Source organism: Rhinatrema bivittatum, chromosome 1 (genome assembly GCF_901001135.1).
Source record: "Rhinatrema bivittatum chromosome 1, aRhiBiv1.1, whole genome shotgun sequence".
NCBI classification, from domain to species: Eukaryota; Metazoa; Chordata; class Amphibia; order Gymnophiona; family Rhinatrematidae; genus Rhinatrema; species Rhinatrema bivittatum.
Window position 1 is genome coordinate 310144249 of NC_042615.1, and position 21687 is coordinate 310165935.

General features: G+C 43.4%; 1 protein-coding gene across 1 annotated transcript in view; it reads right to left on the bottom strand.

Annotated features, from left to right (window-relative positions):
- Positions 1-780: 780 nt before the first annotated feature.
- MTTP (microsomal triglyceride transfer protein) overlaps positions 781-21687 on the bottom strand; it is a 158090-nt gene continuing 137183 nt past the window's right edge. The window contains exons 16-18 of the mRNA XM_029597258.1: positions 21036-21160; positions 20591-20761; positions 781-5084 (exon numbers count right to left, since the gene is read on the bottom strand). Of these exons, the coding sequence (XP_029453118.1) occupies positions 4916-5084; positions 20591-20761; positions 21036-21160 (465 nt within the window). The 3' untranslated portion in view covers positions 781-4915. The remainder of the gene's footprint in view (positions 5085-20590; positions 20762-21035; positions 21161-21687) is intronic.

Below are 21687 nucleotides of genomic sequence, written 5' to 3' on the forward strand. Positions count from 1 at the left end.
TTGGTCACTGTAACCTGCTCCAGGCTGTTAGCCCCAGAGGCTAATGATGAAGTGTTACTGCAAATCCCTGGGTTTAACGCCCTGTAGTACACTGGGCGTTTAATGCAGAGTTTTGTTGGCGATCACACCTGCAGTAAAATTGGCCAATAATATGTGTTATTGGATGATTCTACTTAGGCTTAGTACACTGGCCTCTAAGTAGGTTCCATATGTTCCAACAAGGATATTTAAACTATATTTGCTGAATGCTATGGTGGCATGCTGATTCACAGATTTGGCTATCAGAATATGTTCTCTCTTGCTATCCAAGTGGAGTTCAACATGGGCGAGGTTTTAAACTAATTATTTAAAAAATAAATAAAAGAAGTAGGAGGATCAAGAACACATCATCCCAGGAGAAGTACATGCCAAATATGAAACAGATGGCATGTACTTTAATATACACAAGCCTTATCCAGAATTCACTTTTAGAGGTCATTACAACTGAAATCAAAACATTGGATCTGACTAATAAAGCCTGGAGACTTACTTGGGTCCATTATTCACTTGCTTCCTTCACCATCTCTAAATGTATATGAAAAGTTGTTTTTGAACCCTGGCTGATGCAAAATGTATGTATTTATTTATTTATTTAACATGTTTATATACCGTTTTACCAATACAGGATTGACCAAAGCAGTTTACAATAATAATAAAATTAGAAATCAAAACAAAAATTCAAGTTAAATAAAATATAAAATAAAAAATAATAAAACAAATAAAACAAACTTAGAATAAAAATACAATCTGCATCTTGATCAATAAAACAAAATTTTGGGGTAAATCAAGAAGTTATAACATAGTTGACTATTATTTTACAAAAAAGCAGAAAGAAAGAGATATAGCAACTAAACTATCAAATAATTAAAAATAAAACCTCCTAGTGTTTGGGTATGGATTTTGAATAGCCTCTTGTATGGTTAAATTAACTTCTACTGAGAAAATTGCACCACCATTAATCTTTTCCCAATTAATATCATGCCGCTTAAAAATTTACAAGTAAATAAACAGTTCTCATATAATTTTTACAAAGTTGTGAATGTCATTTTATTTCCAAGTTATGCCTGAAATATCACCAATGAAATGTACTAGAAAGCAACCACATGCCAGGAGTTTTTACATTGTTTTGGGTCGTAATATGAATATTTTAAACAGTTTGACAAAAATAGCAATTGTAAATTGTTTTATTTATATTCATAGCTTTATTGATATTGAGGAAAGAAAAGTTAAAACAATAGGCTTCTGATAAAACCCCATGTTTCTCTGTGCAGGAACACTATATGTACCAGTTTATGTGCATTGACAAGATGGCTTACCCTTTGGAAAACAAAGGTTTGAAAAGGAGTTATGTGGAACTATGGAACTGCTTCTAGGAAGGGCAATTTCCAAAGTTTTTTACATGGGTAAAAAGCCCCATTGAAAATTGCTCTTCTCTCCCAGGTAAAAGTACTTTTTATTTGCCTGCAAAAGAGAGGTAAATTGAGACAGAGGAAGATCAGGGGAAGGAAAGGTATGCTCAGGACTTTCATTCTAAAAGCCCTGCGCATACATTTGATGCATGTATTAGCAGCTGCTTTACAGCAGGTGTAAATAAATGTGGCAAAATGGGAGCCCCATTACTGTGGCCAGCCACATTTTTAAAGGGAAACCCTGCGCTAGGTTTCCCTTTGAAAATGAACTGGCAGGCCCTCGGCAGTCTAAAAATTGCTCTGATAATCATTAATCCCAGGAGGCACAAGATTCTATAAAGAGTATTTGTTTTGTGGATAAGATTATTTAAACTGCATCTGTAAGCTGAAGAGTGATGTGAATGTAAGGATAAATAAGAACTGAGGGAGAGCGTCTCTTCTGGAGGGTGAGGTGGAAAAGAGTACAATAAAACGAAAATGGAGCAAGTATGATCAGAATTGTTCTTGCTGATTTGTTTAATATTGATTCTTAAGGTTGTTTGTCCTGTAAATTGAGATGTCTATTACGGACTTGGAATATATATGGATTTCCTACTGTATTATAAGTTGTATTCTGGCTGTTCTTGCTTAATAATAAATAAAAGTTGAAAACAAATCTATTGCTGATTTCTCTGTTTTCCCAATGAGAGCATTTACATGAAGGTCCAGATTTAAGATTTGGAAAATAATTCCATAGTGCTATTTTTACATCTGCTTTCATAGTCACATTTTTTGTTGTTTTTTCCAGTATTAGATTTATGACGTGATCATCATAATTCATATCTTGGTGGGAGGGAGGGTTAGTCTATGGGACTGAAAATTAATTTGAGGGGGGAGGGAGTGACATAAGGCTGAAGGTTTGCCTAAGGAGCTTAATATCCTTGTTCTGGCCTTGAATTTTTTCCCCAATTTGATCCACCTCTAAGAATCACAAGTTGTAAAACTTATGAAAGCAGCCTCAAGTAAAATGTCTTGTGTTCAGACGCTTTTTAGTAAAAGTTAACTGCTCCTCCCATTCGCCCCCCACCTCCAGCATGAAAGAGTTCCAAAATAAAAATAAATCTCTTCTAACGAATAAGCTGTGGCATGTTTAGCTGCAGCCTTATAGATTCTTAAGAATCCAGGATGTGCAGCAAAACCAAATATTCAGTACTTGGCAGAAATATAGTAAACGTGCAGGTGCTTATTCTTTAAAAAACTCACTTGCCTTAATAGCTCCTAACAGCCAGATAACTATTAGCCTGTGCTCTTTACTTAGGGGCCAATTTTCAGAGTTTAGGCTCCTAAGTTTTGAAGTCAGGCTCCTAAATTAGCCCTTTTGAAAATTTACTAGGGCTGAGTGCTTAAATTTAGGCTCCTTAGTTTCATGAGAGTCCTAAATTTAGGCCCTAAAAAGTAGGGCACAAAAACCAAGTTAGGAGCTTAGCACTGATTTTCAGAAACAGGCAATTCATTTAGGACCCTTAATCTAGGCAAATAAATATCAAGCCGAAATTTAGGAGCCTAACTTTTAGGTGCCTAAATTTATGTGAATTTTCAGCTGAAAACTAAGGCACCTAATTTAGAGGCCTACATTTAGGGACTCAGCTTTTTTTGAATATTGGATCCTGTGATTATAAATACTAGCATATGTTGTAACTGTTACAGAAACATGATTGCATTGCATGCCTGCAGCATGGATACCCTTCCCCCACCCCCGATCACCTTAAATTTAAGAGAAATTTAAAAAATAAAAAAATCTCTCATAGCAAACACATGTAATATATTTTGCTGTTTCATGATAAACTTGCACATTTTGAACATGCACAGCAGTGCAAACAAAGCAGAGCCACCTTTGTTTAAAAAATATTGAAAAAAATGTTTCAATAAGTGTGGTAATGTATATATATCTTAAGCAGTCAAAAATGTCTGTTTTGCTCAAAAGGGAAGCACATGGCCCACTTGTGAACTTTTGACTGTTCCCCTTATGGGAATTATGAATTATCCATTGAATGCACTTTGCAGTTGAATGACAACTGCAGATCCCTTTTCTTGAAGATATAGACTGATTGGATATATTAAGAGCCCAGCATTTAGTTTACGATGAACGCCCCTGAAAAAAGGTGTCAAAATAAAAACTGTCCTTGGAGCAAAAATTGACAAAAGCACAATAGTTTCTATATTCTTGATTTGTACTGTTGTCTTGACATGATGGGGTGCTCAGAGCAGTCTATGAGTGCGAGATATGCGATCTTTCAGCTCCGTACCAGGTGTGCAGGAGCACAGAGCCACACTTCTGGGGGAGGTCCGGAAGGAAAGACAGCTTTAAGGAGTTATCGCTTCTGTCATCACCAATGAGATATTTTAAATGCTGTTATGGTATTTTTTCTTTTCTTACAAGTCTTTGGTTTTCTTAAGCATATCAAAGTGTCCCACTGACTTTTAGCCTGCTAATATTTTATTGTTCTATTATTTGTTTTATCTTGCTTTGAGCTCAGAGTAGAAAGATGAGGGGAAAAAAAAAAGCAATGTTATGTATTTTAAATAAGAAAAGAACCACTAGTGCAGCTCCTTCCATAACGAGGACTAATGAACAGTAGCATAACAAAAACCAGTTGTATGTTCCACATAATAAAAACACATATATATATAGTCCTAATTTTTATCATAAATAGTGATTTTAGTTTTTGCTGTTTTCTTTTTGTTAATACAGTGTACTTGTTCTTATTCCAAATCTGCTGATATGCCCAGCTGCAGGAAAACAAATCTGTTATGTTAGGGATGCTTCTCTGCTCTTAAAAATAAAACCATACACAAGTCACAAGACAAGCATGCTACACTAAATACCATTGAGGTCGATATTCAAATACTAGATAGCCTGATAAGTAGGATTTAGCCGGTGATGTAGCTGTCACTGAATATCTGGTTATATTCAGCAGCCACTAGATTGCTGGATAAGTCACTTATCCCGCTATCTAGCTAGCCGGAGAAGTTGTGGATGGGCAATGGGTGGCTCGGGGCAGTGTTACTTGGCCGGATAAGTTACCTGGCTAAGTAGCAATATTTGGCCTTAGATAATTTATTCAGCTAAGTCAGATCTGCTCAATAGCAGGTTTAAACTTAGATGGATAAGTCTTATCCGTCACGTAGTGATTTTTCAGGGGATATTCAGCAGCATAGCCGTGCTGCTGAATGTCCCATGTAAGTTAACCAGATATCTCTATCCAGCTAACTTAGCTGAACGGCTAGGTTTTCAATATTGACCTCCTTTGAACTTAATTTTCTCTGAACATTCTACAAATGTCTCACATCTCTGTAAATATGTAAACAGATGTACGCACTACTACAGTACAGTGCATGTCAGCACTGGACCTTCAGGGGCCCTGGATTCATTAACAGTGAATGGCAGATCTTGGTGGTTTTTGGTCTGCTATGTTGTTTTTGTCCTTTCAAAACCAGCCATCTGAGGTTCTCGATTCCTCACTGAAAACCTTCCTGCACATGTTGGAGTTCTCTCGGTGTAGGGGGAGCTCGGAGCCTGTTATCAGTTGCTTTTTTCCTTTGCGGGAGACATACGTTTGTCCAGCTGGCAAGCTCTCATATTTGGTCACATATTGCCTGCGGAGACAGAAAGTTGTACATGGTGCATTAGGACTGGTGCAGCGGTGTGGTGGCTATGGAAATACCATCAGTGATGCAGAAAGAAGTTAGCAAGCAACCAATTCATTGGGACTTAAAATATTGCTAAAACGGGCTTTCTGCATTAAGTCACTGGCAACGGAGCAAACCGATAAAAGACTGATGCCCCAAATATAACAGATTCTGGTCATCTCATTTGCAAGGTCCTAAAGCCAGTTACCTCTAGGCTTTCCAGTGTGCTTTTTATAATTTTGGGCTGTAAAAAGCATCTTCCTCAGCACCACTGCTCTGCCTTTGTATTCTCACTTCCAGTTATTATATTGGTTCTTTCTGGATCACATTCAAAATCCTTATCCTGACCTTGAAGGCTTACCCTTCCCCCATTTATGCCTTTATAACCCATTACACTTGAACCTGTGGCTGTTACTCTGTTGTGAGGCCCGGCCGCGCTCACCCACGGCCAGACCTCCCTACCTCCTCCACGCGGCCAGCTCGAGATTCCCCTCGCGGCGGGCAGCAGCGCTGCGGGCCGCGGCGCGACGGCATTTGGACGTTGGGGAGCAGCCTCGGGGAAGCCGCAGCTGGTCCCGCCTCTTAAGGGGGCCGCAACGCTGAAACCAGGCCGGCCCCGGAAGATGACGTCATCAGTGAGGGAGATTTAAACTCCCTCAGAGGAAGGAAGGACGCCTTCGCAACAGGTTCCTGTGTTTTGGCTGTGTTTCTCTGGTTCTCCTTGGTTCCTGGTTTGACTTGGATTGGATTCAGTTTGCTGCTCGCCGCCTGCCTCGACCCTTGCCTGGAACTTGGACTGTGTCTGCTTGCTGCCTGCCTCGACCCTTGCCTGGAACTTGGACTGTGTCTGCTTGCCGCCTGCCTCGACCCTTGCCTGGAACTTGGGCTGTGTTGCTTGCCGCCTGCCTCGACCCTTGCCTGGAACTTGGACTGTGTCTGCTTGCCGCCTGTCTTGACCCTTGCCTGGAATTTGGTCTGTGTTGCTTGCCACCTGCCTCGACCCTCGTCTGGAACTTGGACTGTGTCTGCTTGCCGCCTGCCTTGATCCTAGCCTGGAACCCGGACTGCGTACCTGCCACCTTTCTGAGGACGCCGTGACGAGGCTGTGTTGCGGAACTTCCACCTTCCGGAGACGAGTTCACCTGAGTACTACAGGTGGGTGTCATCTCTCGTCGCGGTCCAAGGGTCCACTATCATAACAACTCTACTCAAACACTTCTACTCAGCATCCACTGTTCTCTTCCATCTTTGCCCATTTTCACTTTATATGGTCCCTGTTTGTCAGCCCCCTTTTCTCCCATGAATTTATTACCAACTTCCAAACCCATGTGTTCCACAAAACCTCTCTCCTCCTCCCTGCGCCACTTCCTCAATGTGCTCATTACCACCTTGTGTATGTTATCTGTTCCTTTACTTCTTGCCTTTGACTGCAAGTTCTCCATTGGTTATGGGATCTAATCATTTTCCTCCTTCATATTCACACAACTTGGAGAGCAGTTGGCTACCCCATCCTCATCCTTCGATGATATGCTGGATTTTCTTCCATGTACTGTTCTATTTCTGTTTCAGGCTTTTATACTGCCTTCCTCCCCTAAAAAGGAGACCTGAAGTGGTTTGCAATTAAAAAAAAATAACTACAATAAGTATAGTATCAATAAACATACGGTAATAAAACCCCACAATATAACAAACAACATAATAAAACAAATACAAAATCTCTAATAAAGCCAATTGCATCCCTTACTCTCACTAGGGGAGTATCACATATCTAAAAACACTCCCCCACATATAAATAAACATAGAAATTCCCTATTATGAACTGACCCACCCCCAATCAGGAGGGGAAACAGGCTGCCTTTCAGACTACAATACTGAAGATCCAAAAATTGTACTCCCATCCAAACTCAACGCAATAGCATAATCAGTATTAACATAAACCACAAAACCTTCAAATAACCACCTCCACATCGCATATAAGCCAAAGGTCATAGTTGTTGAATTTTTGTGTTTCTGTTTGCCATCATTAAAGGACCATTTTTAAAAATTTTAGTCATTGTTTTATTTCTCTTCATTGTATGCTTTTATGTATGTTTTATTGTTAACTGTTTTGAACTCTGCCTAATCTGTTTGCACATTTTTAAAAATAAATACATAAATAAAGTTGGCCACAATGCTAAAAAATCACCTTTTGGACTACAAAACTAACACCCAGTCCTACAGGTTACTCCTGAAGGAGTTTCCAAAAGAGCTTACTTTTCCTACCTATAAATTCAAATAGACAGTGCTGTGGAAACCTATCATATTATTAGGGATGCCAACTGTCAGTAAACTTACTGACAGTAATAACAAATTAAAAATAATTTCATGGCAGTAAAAACATTATGAGTGGCAGGGCCTGTCTCTATTGCCATGGGCTCATGCTCTAGGAAGCTGTAGTACTGGGAAGTCAGGGATTATTTCTCAATACATAAAGAGGTAAATCTTGACATAAGAAGTCCATCTATGAACAAAATGGCAATGGTAAAAAGAATGTCCGAAAAACATTAAAATCATTAGTAAAAATCTGGTAGTCTGTCAGTATAAAATATGAAGTCAATATTGAAAAGGGTTTATTACCTGGACAAACCTCAATATTTCAATTTCCCACCCTTCCCACTAGTGAAATTTTACCTGGGTTAAAAGCAGCAGGGTGGGGGTATTCTGGGGGCATGTGTCCAGGTAGCAGAGGCAGTGGAATGTCTTTTAGGTTGGTGGGGGGGGGGGGGGGGCAAACAAATAAACCAAGCCCTGCTCTCACCACTCTGCCTCCAGCTCCAGCTTCCACTGCCAATTTCTTATATGTTTACATTTAGTCATTCTCTTGTACATACCAGACTAACTAATACAAAGCCTGATGTCAGAAAACCAGACATAGTGAAAAAGGAGAAAATGACAAAACCAGCATTAATAATAAAAGTGTCAGTACTAAATGACTATTTCCCCATACAACTCACCATAGGAAAAAAATAAAATTCTGGGGTCATCTCAGTAAAAGCAACACAAATTCTTTCCACTACAGGCATATTGTAAAATAATACAAAATCCTGCAAAAAGCACACTGCATATATGTAGCAAATTTGTCATAACACAGTAGCACTAACTGCAGGATTCAAAAAGCAAATATACTACCTATGAAAAGGCAGCACTGCAAATATTGCAACAGGCCATAAAACACCTATTGATATCCTACTGGGAAAACACAACAAACAGGACCCTGGAAAGAAAACCGGAGACAAAGCATCACTTTGTCACCTTCATGAAGAATAGGAGGAGTCGCAGAAAAAGAAAGGTAGGCGGAGTGAAGCTGTTAGGCAGCGACGGTTGCAACAGTTATCCTGCCTGGCAGAGACATAGTCTCAGAGGAATCTTTCAAGAATTTGGTTGACTCTCCTTGTGTTATGATTTGTGGGTATGTGGGCCCTTGGCCCGAGGTGCAAGTTGTTACTACCTGTGGGAAGGGCCCCCACAGATCTGCACCTCCGGGAGGAGAGGTCAGAGACAGCGGAGAGCTCTGGATGAGGCAATGGAGAGATCCTGCGGCACAAGAAGAGAACCTCCATGCAGAGTAGACTGGAGGCTATACCTGGGCAGGGACCTCAAGGGAAGGAATGCCAGACAGACCACAGAGCAGGGGGTGTGAGGCTTGGCCAATCAGGAGGTACTCTGGAGGGCAATCCCTGAAGGGAGGAGCTGCACAGTGTAGGATGATGATGTAATGCCGTAGGCCAGCCCTCAGGACAGGGAAGCCAGAGCTGAGCCTCTAGTGATGACATAGCACCGCCCCGAGGACCAGGGAAATATTGGCAGTCTCAATATAGTACGTAGGCGCAACCCCGAGAAGCGGGGAAGCGCAAAAGTCCCAGGGAAGCCGGAAAGCACTACCTCGAGGAGCGGGGAGGCTCTGGCAGTCATTGTAATACATAAGCGCGGTCCCGAGGAGTGGGAGGCATGGACAGTCTTGTTCAGGTTGTGGGCGCAACCCAGAGGAGCGGGGAAGTCCCTCTGTAGATCACATGGATAGCTGAGGTGTCCCAGAAATAGTCCCGAGGAACAGGAGGCTTAGCAGGCTAGAACCCAGGAGATGCAGAGCCAGCCTGAGGAGTGGCGTAGGCAAGGAAAGTGAGTCTCCAATGTGTGCACTGGCCCCCGAGGAGTGGGTACCAGACAGGGTCCAAGTCCAAGGCACGAAGCATAGTCTCAGGAACACGTAGGCAGTAGTCGAAGACGACCGGAACTTGTTGCCAAGTCGGCTGAGGGCGAAGGTGGAGTTTAAATACCTCAGTCTGTTGATGTCATCAACCAGAGACACCCCCGAGGTTCCCACTGAGGAGGCTTCAAAGGAGGGCCCAGTAGCGTGCATGCGTGCCTAGGAAGGCCCAAAGTCAAGGAAGATGGCAGCAGTGTCCAGGCTGCCATGAGGAGTCCCGGGGAATGCGGTGATGAAAGCTGGCCTGAGCCGTGAGCAGCCCCAGGGAGGGCAGGAGAACAGTGCAGGAAGTAAGAACACGTGGTCACAGCCGTCTGCGACAGACGGGCATAATACCTTGTTTGGGCATTTTGACTGTGGATGATATGCTGAAGAAAAGTCTAGCATCACATTCAGTTGTCTGCAGAGGGCCTGCTAGAACCTCGATGAAAAATGAACACCACTAATGGTCCCAGAAGCCCATGCAATTGAAATATATATTTTGAAAGGAGTGCCTGGAAAGGGCTTTGAGAGGAACAAAATGAACCATATTAAAAAACTTGTCAACCACTACTCAAATAACTGTGTGCCCCAAGGAGGGAGGCAGGTCTGTGATGAAATCCATTGAGATATGTTCATGGTCTTTGAGGTATGGGCAATGGGTGTAATAATCTCCAGGGGTGCTGGTGAGAAGTCTTATTCTGAGGCAAAGACATAGGCTCATACATCCTTGGCCAGCTAGGGCCATCAATAATGGTGAGAAATTAGATCCATCATGTGGATGCTAGGATGCCCATTAAGTTTGGGGTCATGACCCCATCTCAGGAACTCTCTGTCATAGGCATCAAAGTCTAAAGGTCCTTCCTGGAGGAGGCCCTGAGGAATCAATGGGAGTGATGGCTACAATCTTAGCAGGGTCTACCAATTACTGAGGATTCTAGAAGACATCTGCAGGATCAAAGGACCAGGAAATGGCATCAGCCTTGGTATTCTTCTCTGCCGGTCGATAAGTTAGTTGGAAATCGAATCTTTTGAAGAATGACTAGCGGGGCTGGTGAGGGTTGATTTTTATGGCCATCTGGAGGTACATCAGGTTCTTGTGGACCATAAAGATAGTAAAAGGATGTAGCACACCATTCTTCCAAGGCCAACATGATAGCAAGAAGCTCTCCATCCTCATTGGTGTATTTCCTGTCTGTCAGGGAGACCTTCTTAGAATAAAAAGCACAAGGTAATTGCATACCGCTGGAGGTTGCCTGGGAGAGAACAGCCACCATACCCACTGAGGATGTGTCGACTTCTAAGAAGAAAGGTCGGGTGGTATCATGTCTCTGAAATACCGATATGGAGAGGAAGGCTGATTTCAAGAGGATGAAAGCATGGATTGCCTCAGGTATGAGTGTGTGTGTGTGGGGGGGGAGGTCAGTCCCTAGTGTTGGCTCTTTTCTTAGTCATGGGAGCAGTAAGGGTGGAATAGTGATGGATAAACTGTTGGTAACAATTGGAAAAGCCTAAAAAGCTCTGGATGGCCTTGAGGCCCACTGCTGAGGCGAGTCCCTGATTGCTGAGACTCCTTGGAAGGGTTCATCTGGAGACCCCGTGCTGATGCAATATTTCCAAGAAAAGGAAGCTCAGAATGCTCAAAGGCACACTTCTCTAATTTGGCTTAAAGACCATTCTCTATTAGTCAATAAAGCACTGTCCTCACCTGAGATTGGTGCACATGCAAATTAGATGAGAAGATCAGAATATCATTCAGGTTTATGATGACACAAGTTTACAGTAGGTTCCTAAATATGTTGTTTAATAAGTTCTGGAACAAGCCGGGGTATTGCATAAGCCAAAGGGCATCACCAAGTATTTGAAGGCAGTCTTACATTTGTCCCCTTCTCAGTCGCTGATAAGGTTATTAGAGATGTGAATCGTGTCCTCGATCGTCTTAACGATCGATTTCGGCTGGGAGAGGGAGGGAATCGTATTGTTGCCGTTTGTGTGTGTAAAGTATCGTCATAATCGTTAAAATCGTGAGCCAGCACACTAAAACCCCCTAAAACCCACCCCCGACCCTTTAAATTAAATCCCCCCCCAAATGCCTTAAATTACCTGGTGGTCCAGCGGCACACTAAAACCCCCTAAAACCCACCCCCAACCCTTTAAATTAAATCCCCCACCCTCCCGAACCCCCCCCCCAAATGCATTAAATTACCTGGGAGTCTTCCGTAGCGGCGGTCCGTGGCTAAATCGGGGGAAGGGGGAGAGCACGAAAACCGGCACACTAGATCGTGAGGTCTTCAGCCGGCGCCATTTTTCAAAATGGCCGCCGCAAAATGGCGGCGGCCATAGACGAAAACGATTCAATGCAAGAGGTCGTTCCGGACCCCCGCTGGACTTTTGGCAAGTCTTGTGGGGGTCAGGAGGCCCCCCCAAGCTGGCCAAAAGTTCCTGGGGGTCCAGCGGGGGTCAAGGAGCGATTTCCTGCCGCGAATCGTTTTCCGTACGGAAAATGGTGCCGGCAGGAGATCGACTGCAGGAGGTCGTTCAGCGAGGTCCAGAACCCTCGCGAGATTTCCGGACCTCGCTGAACGACCTCCTGCAGTCGATCTCTTGCCGGCGCCATTTTCCGTACGGACAATGGCGCCGGCCATACGCGTATGGCCGGCGCCATTTTCCATACGGAAAACGATTCGCGGCAGGAAATCGCTCCTTGACCCCCGCTGGACCCCCAGGAACTTTTGGCCAGCTTGGGGGGGCCTCCTGACCCCCACAAGACTTGCCAAAAGTCCAGCGGGGGTCCGGAACGACCTCTTGCGTCGAATCGTTTTCGTCTATGGCCGCCGCCATTTTGCGGCGGCCATTTTGAAAAATGGCACCGGCTGAAGACCTCACGATCTAGTGTGCCGGTTTTCGTGCTCTCCCCCTTCCCCCGATTTAGCCACGGACCGCCGCTACGGAGGACTCCCAGGTAATTTAATGCATTTGGGGGGGGGTTCGGGAGGGTGGGGGATTTAATTTAAAGGGTCGGGGGTGGGTTTTAGGGGGTTTTAGTGTGCCGGTTTTCCTGCCCTCCCCCTTCCCCCGATTTACGATTTTTTGACGATAAATCGGGGGAATTGGTATTGTATCGTGGCCCTAACGATTTTTGACGATTTAAAATATATCGGACGATATTTTAAATTGTCAAAAAACGATTCACATCCCTAAAGGTTATATACCCCTCCAGAGACTCTCACAAAGCAGTTGTCACACAAGCTAACAACATAATCCTGTGCAGGCTAATAATGAACTTCCCTGTGAAGTTTGCCATCAAAGTCCAAAATACCCATGGGACATCAAACTCATTTTCACATGGCATTTCCCTTTAAAAATGTGGCTTGCACATGGATCACAGTTGCAATGTACCAACGTGTAAACAGGAGCACTAGTACATTTTGGATATGACATGCAAGGATTGATTAAACAATTTCTACATGTAATTTCCTTCACCTGACATAGCACCATTCATTATTTTACAACTATTGCTGATGTGATTTTAAAGATTAGGCTTCAAATTTTATGTTTCCTTGAAACCTGGTTAAAGGAAGGTGATACATTGTGCCCGATATTCAAAGCGCGTTCAGCGCTATTTGGCCGAATAAGCGGGACTTATGCGGATAAGTAGCAGTCACTGAGTACGCGTCCAGTTCAGCAGCCGCCACAGTAAGCCGTATACGTTGTGGGCAGGCAGTGGGCAGATTGGGGTGAAGTGAAGTGGGAAGAAGTGGAGCTGGGGCCAGGTGTGACCTGTGTGAGGGTGAGGGGCCGGGTGTGAACTCTGTGCTCAACATACACACATAAACACACACACTTTAACACATCCAGTAGCAGCAAAAGCAGTGGGGCTGGCAGGCATTCACCTCTTGTCTTAGACCTTTCCCATCCTCTCTCATGACCTGTCTTTCAATTGTGCCAGGAAACTGCACAAAAATCAAGGCTCATGTGACTGTAAGCAGCTCCAACACTCTGATCTGCTTTCTCTGGGGCCTGGGGGGAGAGGGCCAGAAATGAACCTGCCACCACCGGCTCTGCCCTGTTTCTGCAGGGAACTGGAATTGATTTACACTACCAGCTCTACTCTGTCTCCTTGTGTCCTGGAAAAAAAAAGGTGGCAGTATGCCATTCTGGGTTGGTCCACCAGAAATTAAGCCTTGGGTAACAGAACAAAAATAGGTTGAATTAGCATAAGTTTTGAAACTTGTGAGCTGTAGTGTTTTTCAAAGTCAGCACTGAAGCCTTTGACGACTGGCATTAGTGAACATAAAGAGTGATCCTAATCCAGTTTCTGTAGGGACATTCAGTAATTTTCAGAAAGTAAATTGGGATTTTTTCAAGAAGTGACTAAATTTTCTGATTTTGCTAAACTTTCTTTAGCATCCAAAATGAATCCTATCTGCAACATTTAATAAATATGTTTCATCTTTTCAGAAGATTGTGAGAGATAAGTGTTACAGTTCTGGCTGCTGCGCAGCCTCCTCTCCACCAGGGGACCTTGGCGAGCCTTGCTTGGAACTGTACTCTCCAGTACGTCTCTGGTCTCTGGCCTCTGCCTGCTGTACTACCTCTGCTCCACCATGGGATCTCCATGAGCATATCCCTCAGGCTGTCCAGGCCCCTCTCTCCTGCCTGCACCATACCCAAACTATTGCCCTACTTAACCCTGCCTGTCCTTCCCCTCAATGCTTAAGCATCGAGTGTTATTCTGCTCCTTGCTCTAGCCACCTCTGTTTTGCGGCCTTATAAGGCCTTTCCTTGTTTCTCTGCGTGGCCTCCAAGCCTTCTGATTACTGTCTTGCCTTGCTTTGTTGTATGGCCTTTGGGCCTTCTGACCTTGGTCTTTCTCTGCCTTGTCTTGTGGCCATCTGGCCTTCTGTCTTTAGCTTTGCCCTGTGGTCTGCAGGCCTTCTGAATCTCCCTTGCCTTGCGGCCTTCTCCAGGCCTTTCATTGCATCTGGCCTTATCAGATCTGGCCTATCCCTGAGACCTCCCTAGGTCTCTTCCTTGACTCTAGGCCTTGTCTCTGCTGTTATGGTTTTGAGGTGTTTGGTGGATTCTTAGGTGCTGCAATGATAGCCACTCCCACGGGGAGGAGCCCCGTGGGGAACTGCAGTACCAGGCTAGACTCAGATGCACAAACACAGAGATAGTTTTTATTGTACAGCTTGTAGAGTTCACCAGAGGTGGCAGTAGTGAGTAGATTCCTGCAGCAGCAGTCTTGGGTCCTCGGCTGAGGAGACCCATCCCACAATGGTGGTATAGGGAGCTCCAATGCAGGTTTCCAATGAGGAGCTGTAGGTGAGACAGACTAGTAGATGTTAGATTACTCACACTCTTGTAGCTGTAATGGTGGAGTTCCCAGCAGATAGAAGTAACAGTAGCAGGCACCAAGGTAGACAGCTCAGGCCCTCGAGGAGCGAGTACCTGGATACTGGACAGGCACCTGGAAAGAAGCATAGGGCCCCCGAGGAGCGGGTACCCAAGTTAGTAGAACCCCGGAGGGTAGAAAGAGCTTCCAGCAGCAGCGAGAAGCAGCAGAGCAGCTTAGACCGGAAGAGTCCAATCCTTGCTAACTCAAAGTCAGTCAGCAAATGGGCAATCTAAATACCCGGATGTTGTGACGTCACTCGTGGGGAACGCCCCCGAGGTTCGCGCCAAAGTTGGAATAAAGATGTGGGTAGCGCGTGCGTGAGCACCCTAGGAGGCCCTCAGGTGAATCAATGCAGAATGCCTCGCCATAGCCACTCCGGGGACACCGGAGAGTGTGGCAAGCAGATGCGGTGGTCGCCATTTTCCCGAGGTTGGTTGAGAAAGCGAATATTGAGGTGAGGCATGTGAGACGAAGCCGTCTGAGTCCGACGGACGCAACATCTGCCTTGTCTCTCAAGGCCTTCCTTGTGTTCTCTTCTGGCTTTCCAGTGTTTTCCATTTCACTATTACCTCCCTTTAGCTCATGTGTTCCAGTTCACGTTTACCTCCATTCAGTTCCAGTGTGTTCCAGTGCACTCTTATCCCCACGCAGCTCCAGCCCAGCCTGCACTACGTTCTTGAGCTTCAGCCCTGCCTGCACATCATATCTTGCTCCAGTCTCACTGGACTGCTCAATCTAACTCTAGTCTGCCCTCTCATCCTGTGCCGTCCTGGAGATGGTGTCCACCAACCTTACCCAGCTCCAAACGCGCAACAATAAGTTATGTTAGGTATGGTATCATCCAGATCCTAGATTCTTAAACTACAGGTTCATCATGCTGAATGAAAGTGGAGGAAAGATAAATCTGTGCAGAATAAGTTGGCTTGTGATTTTGCTATTGATCATTATTATCATTGTAAGATTGCGTATTTCAAGCAGAAGCTGCAATTGGCTAAGAATAAGCCCAAATAGTTATTTACGCTATTGTCTCAGTTCTCTACTGAAGAGATTGTAGACGCTCTTATAATAATCCTGTTTCTTTTTTTGATGAGAAGTGTTCAAGATGTCTAATGAACTTGTGTGCAAATCAAACTCTCATTGTGGGATAATGTAATTAATGATACCAAACTGACGGAAAACTCTGCTGGTTTCATGTGTGTTAGTAAATTTTCCTCTTTTAAGGAATTGACTGTAGTGGGGATAAGAAAACTATCAATGATGAATTCTTATTCATCTACACTTGATCCGATGCCAACTTAGGCCTGGATTTATCAAAATGCACTAAATATTGCATGTGTTAGGAAAAGGGGTGTGTTTTATGGTAATATGCTAATTCCTATGTGCAAATTGTGATAACGTTTTTGCACTAAGTGCCAGAATTGATGTATTTCTTACATACAACCACTGGGCGGACCATGTTTAGTAGTTTTAAGCTGTGGGAGTGAGAGAGTGAGAGAGAGAGAGAGAGAGAGAGAGAGAGAGAGAGAGAGAGACTAGCCACAATGCCCTCATACTAGGTAGGTATTTATTAGAGATGTGAATCGTGTGCCTTAATGATCGGGTTCAGCTGGAGGGAGAAAAAAATCTGATCGCTGGAGATGTGAATTGGAATCGGTTCCGATTCACATCGTTAATTTTTTTTTAGTGGGCCCGACCCTTTAAAATTGACCCCTTACCTTCTCCCACTTTAAAGATGGTGCCGGCCATCCAGTGCTCCTACCATGTGACAGGGGCCGGCCAAAGGCACGGATACCCTGTCACATGGTAAGGGCCATCGGCGCCATCTTTATGAGTGGCAGCCGAGGGCCCGAAAACGGGAGATCGCTCCCAGGACCACCACTAGAGCACCAGGTAATTTAAAAATGTTTTGGGGGGATCGGGAGGGAGGGAGAAGTTAAGGGGTCATCTTTAAAGGGTCAGGTGGGTTTTTTTTTAATCGGGCCATCGGCGCCATTTTTGAGTGGCAGTCAAAATGGCGCCGATGGCCCGAGAGTGGGAGATTGGTCCCCGCGCCCCCACTGGACCTCCAGGTACTCGTAAAACGTTTTGGCATATCCTCAGTCCTGCTTAATTTGAGTAAGCATTCCAATTTACATATTCATTGCCCCATTTTCACTTCTTTTCTTTTTTTTCATTTTGGTTTTCAATTCTGTAATAACCACGGAGTCCCTGGCATGTTTAAAACACGGTTTTCTAACACAAAGTTAGCCTCTCCAGCACCATAGTGTCTGTGTATACAAATAGTGTTTCAACTATTTATTTTTATAAATATGTTTTCTGTGTCTTTGTCCACATCACTTCTACATACCATTATGCTGTTGAGCACATATTCATGTTATGTTTTATTTTAGGTCTTGAGTTTGTACACCTATATATGTTGCTCATTGATTTTAATTTTATGTTCAATTTTAAATGTTTATATATTTGTTTCTAGTTGACCCTGAGGCAGCTCTATATAAAAGAGTGAAACTCGGCCAGAGTCGGGCATATTTCAATAAAGGGCTTTTTCCATCATCCGATTCTCATTTTCTTCACTGCTACACAGCTAACTGGATCGGCTTCCGTTTTGCTATATTGGTGTATCGACATATATGCTATTTAATTTTGTGTTTTTCAATTGAAAGGACCTCGTTTTCAGCCAGATGTTGTCCGATTTGAGGGGGTGGCACCCAGAGTCTGGAACTTAGCATCTGTCCATGTTCATCACAGCAAGTGACCCCCTGTATTATATGTTTTATTCTATGCTCTATATATTTTATAATTTATTTGTATTTTATTTTGTAAACTGCCTTGGTTATGTAAAGGCAATATGACAAGTTTAATAAACTAAACCTAACTATTTTGGGCAAGTAATAGTACACACATGCTATGAATGTGCATGTACAATGTGACAAGGTGATAGCTAAAGCCAGAAGAATGCTGGGCTGCATAGAGAGAGGAATATCGAGTAAGAAAAGGGAAGTGATTATCCCCTTGTACAGGTCCTTGGTGAGGCCTCAACTGGAGTACTGTGTTCAGTTCTGGAGACCGTATCTCCGAAGGGACAGAGACAGGATGGAGACGGTCCAGAGAAGGGCGACCAAAAAGGTGGAGGGTCTTCATCAAATGACTTATGAGGAGAGATTGAAGAATCTAAATATGTACACCCTGGAGGAAAGGAGGAGCAGAGGTGATATGATACAGACTTTCAGATACTTGAAAGGTTTCAACGATCCAAAGACAACGACAAACCTTTTCCGTCGGAAAAAAATCAGCAGAACCCGGGGTCACGAGTTGAAGCTCCAGGGAGGAAGACTCAGAACTAATGTCAGGAAGTATTTCTTCACGGAGAGGGTGGTGGATGCCTGGAATGCCCTTCCAGAGGAAGTGGTGAAGACCAGAACTGTGAAGGACTTCAAAGGGGCATGGGATAAACACTGTGGATCCATAAAGTCTAGAGGACATGAATGAAGAACGGGTGGCTCACGGGAATGATGGCTACTACCTGGAGATAATACCCTTATTCAATAAACATACACACGGTTAATGCGACTCCAACATTGCTCCAAGCTTCAACAGCAAGAGGAAATGTGGAAAAAGATTTGCATTCACAAAAAGCGGGGAGTAGCTTGCTTGTTACGGCGGTTACTACCCCAAACCAAATAAGCTTGATACTTCACTTTCAATGCATAACCAGCATAGCTCTCTGCTACAACGGCAGGGGAGGAAGTCTGATACTACGTGCATATCCAGCATAGCTCTCTGCTTCAACGGCAGGGGAGGAAGTATGATACTACGTGCATATCCAGCATAGCTCTCTGCTTCTATGGCAGGGGAGGAAGTCTGATACTACGTGCATATCCAGCATAGCTCTCTGCTTCAACGGCAGGGGGAATGAAGAAAAGTGGATCTATATACAGACAACAACCAACAGGGACTGAGTCGCATAGTCTGGGTAGACAAATGGGCATGGGTGTAGCTTGCTTATTGCGGCGGTTACTACCCCTAACTAATTTAAGCTATATATTACACTTAGATGCAGCTCCAACACTGCTCCTTGCATTAATGGTGGGGGTGGAAGGGAAATAGAACCAAAGGGTTACTAAGAGCCAAGAGTAACAGATAAGTATGAGAAAAAAAAAAGTGCGAAGCTTGCTGGGCAGACTGGATGGGCCGTTTGGTCTTCTTCTGCCGTCATTTCTATGTTTCTATGTTACTTTTTACCTGCAGAGAATAGAGGAGAAATAATAAGTCCACGATTTTACAAGAGCAAATATTAGTTTCGGGCAATTCGTTGGGAGGTTGGCAGTGTCCAAGGATAGGTGCAGAAGAGATTTGGCAGAGGTAAAGAGCACCCCGGGAAAGAGATTCACTTTGCAATCTTGTTTTTAATATCTTTACAAGCACAGACCTGTGGAGACTGATCGCAAAAGGTTAGATCCCTAAATTAACCCTTTTCTAAATGCTTTAGGAATGAGTCCCTAAATTTTGGCTCCTAGTTTCACAATGTTCCTAAATTTCGGGACCTAAAATGTAGATAGTTACAGGGGCAGAGTTAGGGTGAGTAAAAGCAGTTAAATGCTTGGCATTGATTTGTCAGCACTGGGCACCTAACTTGGGGGCTTAAATCTAGGAAAATGAATAGCAAGCCTAAATGTAGGTTGCAAAATTTAGGTGAATTTTCATTTGAAATTAGGTGCCTAAATTTAGGAGCTAAGCTTTTTTTTTTTTTTTTTTTTTTTTACTATTGGCCTTTTGATATTTAGTTATTTGCATCTTTTTTTTCCTCTATAAGGCTATGACGTTGAAAAAATAATGCCTGCAGCATGAAAGCACCTATCAGTTGCTTTCTTGGCTTTAGAAAGGCACACTAAATCAACAACTAATGTGTAGCATTTCATTCCTCAACTGCTTGTGTGTAAGCTTTAATGATTCTTGTCTTGCTCCATGCCCACAGTTAAAAATGGCATAACCTTTGACTCAGTTCACTATGACCCTTCACAACTGGCAAGTTTGCTTTTCAGAGTTAAATAAGATATGCAAATTAACCTGATTGATAGACCAAATCTATGCAAACATTTACATTTTAATTTATATTTAATTCTTCCATTTGTAGACTACCTTTCCAAACCAAAGCTCAAGGCTGAAATGCAATACAAAAACATAAACAGACTAAAAAAAAGATCAAATTAAAATCATAAAAAGTAATGAAATAATATCATAAAAAAAATATACCCAATAAATGCTCAGTACGAATATCCTGACAACCAGATCAGATTGCAGCCTTTGAGGACAAGAAATAAATATCACCTCTGCATAAGGATAACACTTATTTTATGCATCTTACATGTGCAAAGCAATTTTCAAATGGATCTCACCATGGAATTAGGTGGTGAGAAGTGCATGAAACAAAAATTCCCCACCACAGCGTGGATATATATAGTCACCTAGTTTCACTGTGCAGCTATATCTAGCTGCTGTAAATGTTGGCATGCCCAGGGGTGTCACTTGATCAGGAGAGAGAACTGTGCATGTATATTGAATGTTCCAGCAGTCGCTCTTAGTTTTCCCCGCCTAACCCCATCCACAGAAACAGCAAGGGCAAAGCACCTGAGCATTTTGTAGGAAATTTCCAATGGGAAATGAAACAAATAGTTTCCCTTTTAAAATTCTCCTAATGTATGCGGGTACAAACATAAGTGTTTGCACACTTTGCACTATGTGATCTATTGAAAACTGCCATCATAATTCACCTTTTTTTTTCCCCCAGTGAAAATTTAAGCACATTAGAAGGGACTCCTTAACATTTCCCATAGTTTTGCTCCTTACCTGAATGGAAATTTATCTTTATCCATCTGCATGCAGACCAAAAAGGGATATTCGGAAAATTGTGCAGTGCTGATGAAGTCCAAGGTGGCCTCGCTTTCAAGCCGGGTTTCCATACCAGCTTTCACAAACAGGGAGTCAACTGTGATGTTGCCAGCTACCACCAGGGCTCCCCTACAGAATTCACAGGGGGCAGAAATAAGAATTTGTATTTAGTTGCCTGCGGAAGGGATGCTGGAGGCATCCACCTGAGCCCTTCACATGCCCACCCCCCATAACACCCATGAGTGTGCGAGTGAGTCTCATTTTCAGGGAGATCTTGGTGCAAAAGAATGGAAAAGATCTCTATGTAAAATCGGACGCAACTGAAGTCCTCAAAATAGACTTAACTTTAAGCCTTGCTTCCATTAGTCCTGAAGGTCCCGAGTGTACAGTTACAGTGTCTTACCGATTTTTAACACTGGTTTTAAATTCTCTGAACCACAGGCTGAACTCCATGCCACCCGAAATGTCGATGGCCATCGCGCCCTGGAACTCCGCACTGGCCCTCAGCCCAGACTGTAACTGAATGACCTGTGAGAAAGCAAAAGAGAAAATGATCACCATCTGGACAGACCAAGCAACCCCCAACCTCTGTTCGTCTGAAGTTCATTAAAAAAAAAAAAAAAATTCCTTATTCTTACGTTAAAAATTCAAAGCACTGAAAAAGGTCAAAATGTAATCTTGTTTCTTTGGATTTTAAGTATATGGTGAATATGCTGTGTACAAAATATATAAATAGATCATGGTGTGCTGGAAAGGTGGCACTTTCCATTTATTCTGTAATGCTTGTCGCCACTGCTTTCCCGATCACTTGTCCATTTCTTCTGTTTATAGTCATGACTTGTAACACTGCTTGTGGCCTACGTTCATTTCCACTCTCCTGGAAATGTTTCCGCTTCCCTTGGGGGAGACCCTGCCCACACCCCATAGGCCTGGCAGATAAATGCTGATTCACTGAGCTAATCTAGTAAAGAATGAACATGCAAAAGGACCCTATTGTCAAAAGAAACAGTTAACTGAATTGCACCTCTGTTTTTACTCATTTTTTTAAGTCCTTT